Source organism: Ovis canadensis, chromosome 7 (assembly GCF_042477335.2).
Source record: "Ovis canadensis isolate MfBH-ARS-UI-01 breed Bighorn chromosome 7, ARS-UI_OviCan_v2, whole genome shotgun sequence".
NCBI lineage: Eukaryota > Metazoa > Chordata > Mammalia > Artiodactyla > Bovidae > Ovis > Ovis canadensis.
The window spans coordinates 37,716,188-37,727,446 of NC_091251.1; the positions used below are offsets into that span (position 1 = coordinate 37,716,188).

Below are 11,259 nucleotides of genomic sequence, written 5' to 3' on the forward strand. Positions count from 1 at the left end.
CCCTAAGGTATAATTTACATACAGTAAATGTATTAATTTTTGTATAGTTAAATAGTTCAATAAATTTTTGGGAAAAAAAGACACTTGTAACCATTACAGACGAGATATGGAATGTTTCTTGCTTTAAAAAACTCTGCCATTCCTTTTTGCTGTCAGTTTCCATCTTACCACCTCCCCCTCCATTCAAATAAAAATTTGAAGAATTTTAAAAAGTTCATATGCCTCATGTGTATCATAAACAAATGCAGGGCAGGACAGAGTGCTGCATGAGAGAGCAGTTAACAGGAGCACAGGACAGAAGCAGAACAGTGTGGCTTCAAGACTTGGGTGTTGGCACTTAATGATTTATAGAAGAATAAAGGCTGAAAGTGGCTTCCCCTTTGGCTCATGGGTAAAGAATCCACCTGCAGTGCAGTAGACGCGGGTTCAGTCCCTGGGTCAGGGAAGATTCCCTGGAGGAGGGCATGGCAACCCACTCCAGCATTCCTGCCTGGAGAATCCCAGCGACGGTGGAGCCTGGTGGGCTGCCGTCTATGGGGTCACACAGAGTTGGACACGACTGAAGCAACTTAGCCGCAGCAGCAGCAGCAGCAGCAATGGAGTATCATAGATGTAGAATTCACAGTTTTTAGTGGGAGAAGAACTGGAAATAAATTCTCTACTCTCCCATGTACTACAGGCACAGGAGATGAAGATAGAAAATAGCACAGTGGTGACAGAATTCATTCTCCTTGGTCTGACCCAGTCTCAAAATATTCAGCTCCTGGTCTTTGTCCTGATTTTAATTTTCTACATCATCATCCTCCCTGGAAATTTCCTCATCATCCTCACCATCAGGTCAGACCCCGGCCTCACGGCCCCCCTCTACTTCTTCCTGGGCAACCTGGCCTTCCTGGATGCATCCTACTCCTTCATTGTGGCTCCCAGGATGCTGGTGGACTTCCTCTCTGACAAGAAGGTGATCTCCTATAGAGGCTGCATCACTCAGCTCTTCTTCTTGCACTTCCTTGGAGGAGGGGAGGGATTACTCCTTGTCGTGATGGCCTTTGACCGCTACATTGCCATCTGTCGTCCTTTACACTATGTGACTGTCATGAATCCTAGAACCTGCTATGCCTTGCTGTTGGTTCTATGGCTTGGAGGCTTTGTTCATTCCATTATCCAAGTGGCCCTCATCCTCCGCTTGCCCTTCTGTGGTCCAAACCGACTGGACAACTTCTTCTGTGATGTGCCTCAGGTCATCAAGCTGGCCTGCACAGACACCTTTGTGGTGGAGCTCCTGATGGTCTTCAACAGTGGCCTGCTCACCCTGCTGTGCTTTCTGGGCCTTCTGGCCTCCTATGCAGTCATCCTCTGCCGTGTAAGTGGATCTGCTTCTGAAGGGAAGAGCAAGGCGCTGTCCACATGCACCACTCATGTCATTATTATACTCCTCATGTTTGGGCCTGCCATCTTTATCTACACTCGTCCCTTCACAGCCTTATCAGCAGACAAGGTGGTTTCCTTTTTCCACACAGTGATCTTTCCTTTGATGAATCCTGTGATTTATACCCTTCGCAACCAGGAAGTGAAAGCTTCCATGAGGAGGATATTGAGCCAGCATGTGTTTTTCTGAATAGGTTTTATAATATGAAGTCATGAACGGGAAATTCTGGCTGCAAATCTTTCATTCATTTAACAAATATTGCTCTTCATTGAGTGCCTTCCATTTTTCATGTACTACTATAACTATTGGGACTTCCCTGGTGGCTCAGACGGTAAAAGCGTCTGCCTACAATGTGGGAGACCCGGGTTTGATCCCTGAGTCAGGAAGGTCCCCTGGAGAAGGAAATAGCACCCCACTCCAGTACTCTTGCCTGGAAAATCCCATGGACGGAAGAGCCTGGTAGGCTCCATGGGGTCGCAAAGAGTCGGACACAACTTAGAGACTTCACTTCACTTTATTTTAACTAGTGGGGGAAATTTATGCATAACAAGAAAATACACTTTGTATGTTTAAAGAACATAAAAGAAACACCAGAATAGTTGCAGTATAATGAATAAGTGTGAGAGATTTTAGGTGTCAATTTATATGTAAGGGTCAAATAACTAAGGTCTCTTGGGCTAAGATAAGAAGTTTTATTTTATTCTAATTGCAGTAAGAATTCATTTTTAGTACTTTAAGCAAGAGAGCTGACTTATCTGAAATTGTTTCTTCTATGATTTAGAGGAATATCATCAGGATTCCAGGCAGAGATCAATAACCAGCAAAACATCATTAAAAGCCAAATGTTATGCTGCAGACTTGTTTTGAGCCGCTTAAAAAGTTTCAAAATTCTTCAAAAGATATATATTCTTCCTCCCTCAAAGTTGGTAGATATATGAAAGGAAAATAATTGGTTTTATGGAAAAAATATCATGCAAATATTTCACTTGATTGTTTTTCAGAGCTTCATGATCATTACTAATGAGCTATTGCAAATCCTCCCTGGATGTTAAAATCTGCTTTCAACTGATTTCAATCTGATTATGATAATGATACTTATTAGTATTGTAGATTCTGTTGGAGGCTACATAAACCACTCTAGTTATTTTCAGTATAGTGGGGTTTAATGTGGAAAATTAGGTACTTATAAAAATCTTTATGGAGAAGGCAATGGCACCCCACTCCAGTACTCTTGCCTGGAAAACCCCATGGATGGAGGAGCCTGGTAGGCTGCAGCCCATGGGGTTGCTAAGAGTCAGACATGACTGAGTGATTTTACTTTCACTTTTCACTTTCATGCATTGGAGAAGGAAATGGAAACCCACTCCAGCGTTCTTGCCTGGAGAATCCCAGTGATGGCGGAGCCTGGTGGGCTGCCATCTAAGAGGTCACACAGAGTCGGACACGACTGAAGCGACTTAGCAACAGCAGCAGCAGCAGCAGGAGACCATTGTATGTGCTGGGCTATGAGTAGAAGGGGACGACAGAGGATGAGATGGCTGGATGGCATCACTGGCTCGATGGACGTGAGTCTGAGTGAACTCCAGGAGTTGGTGATGGACAGGGAGGCCTGGCGTGCTGTGATTCATGGGTTCGCAAAGAGTTGGACACGACTGAGCGACTGAACTGAACTGATAGATGTTTAAACATATATTAATAAAGAAATAGAGGATCCAACAGCTTATATTGAGATTATTTTTTTAAAAACTGCAGCATATGTGAGCTGCTGTCAGTAGAGATGGGCTTCCCTGGTGGCTCAGACAGCAAGGAATCTGCCTGCAATGCAGGAGACCTGAGTTTAATCCCTGGGTTGGAAAGATCCCCTGGAGGAGGGTATGGCAACTCATTTCAGTATTTTTGCCTGGAAAATCTCATGGACAGAGGATGTAGACCTGTAGACCAGGCGGTGGGCTACAGTCTTTGAGGTTGCAAAGGGTTGGACACAAACGAGCGACTAAGGCTTACAGGATATTTGAACAGCGCTATCAACAAATTTAACTTTTTATAGAATACTGCGCTCAACAATGACAAGCAAATGTTCTTCTCAAGTGCATCAGTCATTCTCAAAGATAGATCATAGGCTAACCGATAAAAGTCTCACTGTATTTCATATAGAAAACATGCTCTGATCGCAATAAATCTGAATTGGAAATGACTGAGAAGAGAAACATATTCTACAAATATGTGCAAATATATTCACATGCTTTTAATAACTTAATGTACACCAGAAATATTACAAGGGATATTAAAGATATTTTTCCTTTAATAATCTATCTTCTGAGAGTTTGATTATTTCTTATTTGATTATTTCTTGAATAACTGTTTGGCAGATACATCAGATGAGCAATTGGGTCTGAAGCTTCCTTTGTGGGAAGATTTTAAAGTACAAATTAAATTTCTTTAGTAAATATACAGCTATTCAAGTTATGTTTCTTCTTGAGTTAGTTTTGGTAATTAATGGTCTTAAGATTTTCTGCATTCGAGCTAAGTTATCAAATTTATTGGCATGAAATTGCTCAGAATGTTTCATTAGCATTCTTTTAATTTCTGTAATATTCATAATAATTGTTTTTTTAACTCCTGATGTTATTAAGTTGTGTAATCTCTTTTTCCCCTTGAAAATGTGGCTAAATTTTTATGAATTTTATTATTCTTTATGAGGAACTAGCTTTTGGGTTCATTTATTTTTCTCTAATTAAGAAATTTATATATTTCTTCCTTTACCTATATTATTTAGTTTCTTCTTTCTTTGGATTTAATTTCATGTTTTTTTCCTAGATTTGGAAATTAAATTATTGATTTAAATTCTTTCTTATAAACCCTTTAAATAAAATCAGTTGGTGCTACAAATTTCTCTCTCAGCACTACTTTATCTCCATATTGCATATTTTTTATTTTGTGTTCTCATTTGCATTCCATTAATAATATATTCTAATTTTGACTTTGATTTTCTTACTCATGGGTTATTCAGAGTATGTTTTTTCCTAAAGTTTTGAGAATATGCTTAATACATTTCTAGTTTAATTCCATTGTAGTCTAAGAACCTATTTAATATGATCTCAGTTTTTAAAAGTTTGAAATTTGTCTTATGTCCCAGAATAAATCTATCAGATTAAGATAGATTATGATAGATTAAATCTATCATAAGTTTTGAATTTAAAACATAAGAGTATACTTTTGAAAAATACTGAAAAATTCTCATGATATATCTACAGGACATAGCAATAATAGCGCAACATTGCTGCTGCTGCTGCTAAGTCACTTCAGTCATTTCTGATTCTGTGCAACCCCATAGAAGGCAGCCCAAAAGTCTCCCCCGTCCCTGGGATTCTCCAGGGAAGATCACTGGAGTGGGTTGCCATTTCCTTCTCCAATGCATGAAAGTGAAAAGTGAAAGTGAAGTCGCTCAGTTGTGCCTGACTCTTAGCGACCCCACGGACGGCAGCCCACCAGGCTCCTCCGTCCATGGGATTTTCCAGACAAGAGTACTGGAGTGGGGTGCTATTGCCTTCTCCACAACATAGCTGAGAAGTTGTCAATTTTATCATCAGTTAGATATACCCTTTATGTGTAGTGCAAAACAGCAGTCTCATGGATTATCTCCTGAATTTCTTCCAATGAATTGTAAACTGAATCAAATATAATCTGTTAGAAATTAGCCACTTTTCCAATCTTGCCTCTTACTGTTTCAGCACAGGAGGGGAGTTTGATTCTTCAGTAACTTTGCACACTGTTCTCCTTTACCTCTTGCTGATGAACGTTTCAGTGAAGACTGAACCAAAGTGCTTCCTGCTTCTTGATTTATTTCCAGTGCTCATACCAGCATTTACTCCTCTTTGCTCTCACGATACTCTAAGCACAGTTCTTTTACAAAGATTTTACTATTGTTTTATATGCGTCTGTGTTTAAAATTTTCTATCTTCTTTGAAATTAGAGTTTGTACTATTAAATTTGTGTTTCATCACAATGACTTGCTCTGATTCTCAATGATGGCTAGTAAGAAGTGAATGAGTAATGCCTGCATTATGATTTCTTATTGTATAAAGTTGACTTGAAAAATTTTAAGTAGGAATCAATATAGAGTTTTACTTAATGTGATTATGTTAATAATAATTTTAAAAACTGACTTTGTGGTAGAAAGGAATTGATGAAACATATATAACACCTGATAAGAAAAGCCAGCTCATTAGAAAAGACCCTGATGCTGAAAAGATTGAAGGCAAAAGAGGGTGTCAGAGGATGAGATGGTTAGATAGCATCATCAGCTCAAAGGACATGAATCTGAGAAAACTGTGGGAGATAGTGGAGGACAGGGAGGCCTGGTGTGCGGCAATCCATGGGGTCGCAGGGTCAGACATGACTTAGTGACGGAACAACAGCAATATATTCAATAAAAATAAAGGTCAGAGAATGTACATAAAGTATTTTTTCCACAGTTTTGGTACATACTTAAACTTTTTTGTCTAAATATAAGGACATATTATATATGTTGTTTTTTAAATTACTTTTTAAAAAATATTCTGGAACCTATATTATGCATGAATGTATATGTTATACATACATAATATACTTTAAATGCCTGTAAAGTATTGAGTTGTATGCAGCTATTAAAATTTATTTAAACAAACCCTACTTTTGCATATTTATCACTTTTTTTTACTAATAGAGAGAAAAGACTGTATAATGACATTAGTTTTTGTATACATAATGCTTTGGGGAAGATGCACAAAGAGTAATAGCTATTTCCTATTGTGAAGTTTGTGTTGGGGGATAAAAAATGGGAAGGAATTTTCTCTCTGTATAAATTTTTTCACTCTCTTGGCACTCTGACCCCTTTTCTATTTCTCAGCACACCAGATCTTCCTTTCCTTTTAAAATGGAAAAGAGAAGACTATTTTACTAGCCTTTTCAGAAAGAGGTGGATGTTATTGTTTGATATACACATCTTTCTTTTTGATGACCACTTACTGGAATGGCTTCTTTTAGACACTCAGATTTTACTTTAATGAAAAAAAGTAAGATCCTCAGAAAGATCCCCTCTGACCATCCTTTCTAAAACACCGATCTCTCTCCCAAGCTCTCTCCAACTCACACTCTGCTATATTTCCTTTCTAACACTCATTATTATCTGATGTTTTCTTTCCTGCTTGTTTGCTTATTGCCTGTCTCCCTGAATTAGAATGTAAAATTCTAAAGGAAAGGACTTTCGTCTTGTCTGTACTGTACTGTTGACACAATACTGCCAGGCTCAGGGGAGACACCCAATAAGTTAATTGAGTTCAGTGCTAAATCTAAGTGAAAGGAAAGTGAAGTTGCTCAGTTGTGTCCGCCTCTTTGCGACCCCATGGACAGAGGATTTTCCAGGCAAGAGTGCTGGAGTGGATTGCCATTTCCTTCTCCAGGGGATCTTCCTGACCCAGGAATCGAACCTGGGTCTCCCACATTGCAGGCAGACGCTTTACCATCTGATCCACCAGGGAAGCACAAGGATGTGTCAAAAAACTCAGTAATAGAAATAAATAATATCAGTATTTTTAAAAATAAAAAAGATCCCATTTTAAAAAGCCTCTAAGAACTAGCTTAGATCTTCGTATTAACTTTGTCTTACATATTGGGATGAAGGTTAAGAAGTGAGGAAAGCCTCAGATTATGTTTATAATTATGGAAAAACATCACAATTTTCAAAGTTAAAGACTTTGGGGGGCAGAACTCTAACCTACTTCAAGGTGGGGCTCTAACTCCACTTAAGTGCATATCTAACTCTGTGTATTTTCTTTTTCTTTCTTTTTCCTATATACAGGCCTCTTTATCACTGGTTTCCTTTTGTAGTTTGTGGATTTGTGGAACATGTATTACAGATCAGTGTCTCTCTGTCTCTTGATCTTCAAAAATTTTATAATTGTCTTTCCATTTATGTCTCCATGAGCCTTTCTTTCCCCCTGTTTTCTTGTTCTGTTCTGGACATTCTAAACTTGTACTTCTTTATTTTTTCTCTCTTCTCTTTTTGTATTTCTCACACTATGTCCTTGAGATGAAAACAGACTAGAACAAATACATATTTGATTATGAATTTTATTTAGTTTACAGAAATGTGTGTTTAGTGATTTAGTTTTGAAGTGACACACAAACTCAGATTTCCTTTTAAGGCAAAACAAAGAATACAACCACCAGATATAAAAAGACTAAATTAGGTTGCATTTAATTACTCTGAACTTTAATTAATTTTTTATTGTAGTAATAGTCAATGAAAAAAAACCAATACCTCTCCATTCCTTGTTTTAGCTGAGGAAAGAAAAAGTGAGTAAACAACAAATACCAAGATCAGGATACATTTTTTCATATCCTATTTAGGAGGTCACTCACCTTTGAGGAAGTGATACATTTTACACCACACAGTTCTTTTTTCTAAGAAGTACTAGGCTTTGAAACAAAGGTCTGTCTAGGAAAGGCTATGGTTTTTCCAGTGGTCATGTATGGATGTGAGAGTTGGACTGTGAAGAAAGCTGAGCGCCGAGGAATTGATGCTTTTGAACTGTGGTGTTGGAGAAGACTCTTGAGAGTCCCTTGGACTGCAAGGAGATCCAACCAGTCCATTCTGAAGGAGATCAGCCCTGGGATTTCTTTGGAAGGAATGATGCTAAAGCTGAAACTTCAGTACTTTGGACACCTCATGTGAAGAGTTGACTCATTGGAAAAGACTCTGATGCTGGGAGGGATTGGGGGCAGGAGGAGAAGAGGATGACAGGATGAGATGGCTGGATCGCATGACTAACTCGATGGACGTGAGTCTGAGTGAACTCCGGGAGTTGGTGATGGACAGGGAGGTCTGGCGTGCTGCGATTCATGGGGTCTCAAAGAGTCAGACACGACTGAGCGACTGAACTGAACTGAATTGCCGGGAGCCAGAGTGAGGAATCCCATTTGTGACAAGGTCATGCGGTGGAGCTCTGATGTGCAAGGTCGAGTCAGATCTCAGGTTTTCCCCCTGGTATTTCCTGAGCATGTACCCCCCAAAATAAGAGTATGCCTGCCTTATTGTATTGTACTTTTCCACTCTCCTGACACACTCTGGAAAAAGTCATCTCAAGGCTTTAGTCTTCTGCATTTGAAAGGGTGTTTCAATCCAAAAACTCCTCTGATGGCTTTTTATTTTTTGATTTTTTAAATTATTATTATTTTTTACTTTATTTTACTTTACAATACTGTATTGGTTTTGCCATACGTTGACATGAATCCACCACGGGTGTACATGCGTTCCCAAACATGAACCCCCCTCCCACCTCCCTCCCCATAACATCTCTCTGGGTCATCACCATGCACCAGCCCCAAGCATGCTGTATTCTGCATCAGACATAGACTGGCGATTCGATTCTTACATGATAGTATACATGTTACAATGCCATTCTCCCAAATCATCCCACCCTCTCCCTCTCCCTCTGAGACCAAAAGTCCGTTATACACATCTGTGTCTTTTTTGCTGTCTTGCATACAGGGTCGTCATTGCCATCTTTCTAAATTCCATATATATGTGTTAGTATACTGTATTGGTGTTTTTCTTTCTGGCTTACTTCACTCTGCATAATCGGCTCCAGTTTCATCCATCTCATCAGAACTGACTCAAATGTATTCTTTTTAACAGCTGAGTAATACTCCATTGTATATATGTACCACAGCTTTCTTACCCATTCCTCTGCTGATGGACATCTAGGTTGATTCCATGTCCTGGCTATTATAAACAGTGCTGCGATGAACATTGGGGTACATGTGTCTCTTTCAATTCTGGTTTCCTCGGTGTGTATGCCCAGCAGTGGGATTGCTGGGTCATAAGGTAGTTCTATTTGCAATTTTTTAAGGAATCTCCACACTGTTCTCCAAAGTGGCTGTACTAGTTTGCATTCCCACCAACAGTGTAGGAGGGTTCCCTTTTCTCCACACCCTCTCCAGCATTTATTGCTTGCAGATTTTTGGATTGCAGACATTCTGACTGGTGTGAAGTGGTACCTCATTGTGGTTTTGATTTGCATTTCTCTAATAATGAGTGATGTTGAGCATGTTTTCCTGTGTTTGTTAGCCATCCATATGTCTTCTTTGGAGAAATGTCTATTTAGTTCTTTGGCCCATTTTTTGATTGGGTCGTTTATTTTTCTGGAATTGAGCTGCAGGAGTTGCTTGTATATTTTTGAGATTAGTTGTTTGTCAGTTGCTTCATTTGCTATTATTTTCTCCCATTCAGAAGGCTGTCTTTTCACCTTACTTATAGTTTCCTTTGTTGTGCAGAAGCTTTTAATTTTAATTAGATCCCATTTGTTTATTTTTGCTTTTATTTCCAGAATTCTGGGAGGTGGATCATAGAGGATCCTGCTGTGATTTATGTCAGAGAGTGTTTTTCCTATGTTCTCCTCTAGGAGTTTTATAGTTTCTGGTCTTACATTTAGATCTTTAATCCATTTTGAGTTTATTTTTGTGTATGGTGTTAGAAAGTGATCTAGTTTCATTCTTTTACAAGTGGTTGACCAGTTTTCCCAGCACCACTTGTTAAAGAGATTGTCTTTACTCCGCTGTATATTCTTGCCTCCTTTGTCGAAGATAAGGTGTCCATAGGTGTGTGGATTTATCTCTGGGCTTTCTGTTTTGTTCCATTGATCTATATTACTGTCTTTGTGCCAGTACCATATTGTCTTGATGACTGTGGCTTTGTAGTAGAGCCTGAAGTCAGGCAAGTTGATTCCTCCAGTTCCATTCTTCTTTCTCAAGATTGCTTTGGCTATTCGAGGTTTTTTGTATTTCCATACAAATCTTGAAACTATTTGTTCTAGTTCTGTGAAAAATATGGCTGGTAGCTTGATAGGGATTGCATTGAATTTGTAAATTGCTTTGGGTAGTATACTCATTTTCACTATATCGATTCTTCCGATCCATGAACATGGTATATTTCTCCATCTATTAGTGTCCTCTTTGATTTCTTTCACCAGTGTTTTATGGTTTTCTATATATAGGTCTTTAGTTTCTTTAGGTAGATATATTCCTAAGTATTTTATTCTTTTCGTTGCAATGGTGAATGGAATTGTTTCCTTAATTTCTTTTCCTACTTTCTCATTGTTAGTGTATAGGAATGCAAGGGATTTCTGTGTGTTGATTTTATATCCTGCAACTTTACTATATTCATTGATTAGCTCTAGTAATTTTCTGGTGGAGTCCTTAGCGTTTTCTATGTAGAGGATCATGTCATCTGCAAACAGTGAAAGTTTTACTTCTTCTTTTCCAATTTGGATTCCTTTTATTTCTTTTTCTGCTCTGATTGCTGTAGCCAAAACTTCCAAAACTATGTTGAATAGTAGCGGTGAAAGTGGGCACCCTTGTCTTGTTCCTGACTTTAGGGGTAAAAACCCCTCTGATGGCTTTTTAGGCTGCCTGCAGGACTCGTACAGCTGCGCATGTGATTGTTTGAGGCCTCCTGACTGCGGGAGGCACAGGAAGCTTAAAACATCCTAGGAATGTAGGGGCTTCTGAGGAGTCAAAATCATTAGAATACGACTGATTAAAGGTTTCATTTGTTGAGCCAATACTTGCTGCCAAATTTTTATATCTTTTATTTTTAGATATAGTTGGTATATAGAAAAGCAGGTAGTAGACCTGGTATTAGCAACATTAGATCTTTGAGTTAAGTACTTTCTTTGTTATAACCCACTGCACCTTTGTTCTACAGGAATGTAACTTTATTTAGTACTTTGAGGGTGATGCAGAGTAAAGAAAAAACACTTCTAGGGAGAAGGAGTTTTCTGGTTGATAGACAA

General features: G+C 38.7%; 1 protein-coding gene across 1 annotated transcript; it reads left to right on the plus strand.

Annotated features, from left to right (window-relative positions):
- The first annotated feature begins 676 nt into the window (after positions 1–676).
- Positions 677–1,615, plus strand: LOC138444104 (olfactory receptor 4N2-like). Its single transcript, XM_069597432.1, has one exon. The coding sequence runs from the start codon at positions 689–691 to the stop codon at positions 1,613–1,615; it is 927 nt and encodes a 308-aa protein (XP_069453533.1). The 5' UTR covers positions 677–688.
- The last annotated feature ends 9,644 nt before the right edge of the window (positions 1,616–11,259 follow it).

Coding starts and splice junctions, on each gene's coding strand:
- LOC138444104 (XM_069597432.1), top strand. CDS start 689: ATGAAGATAGAAAATAGCACAGTGGTGACAGAATTCATTCTCCTTGGT.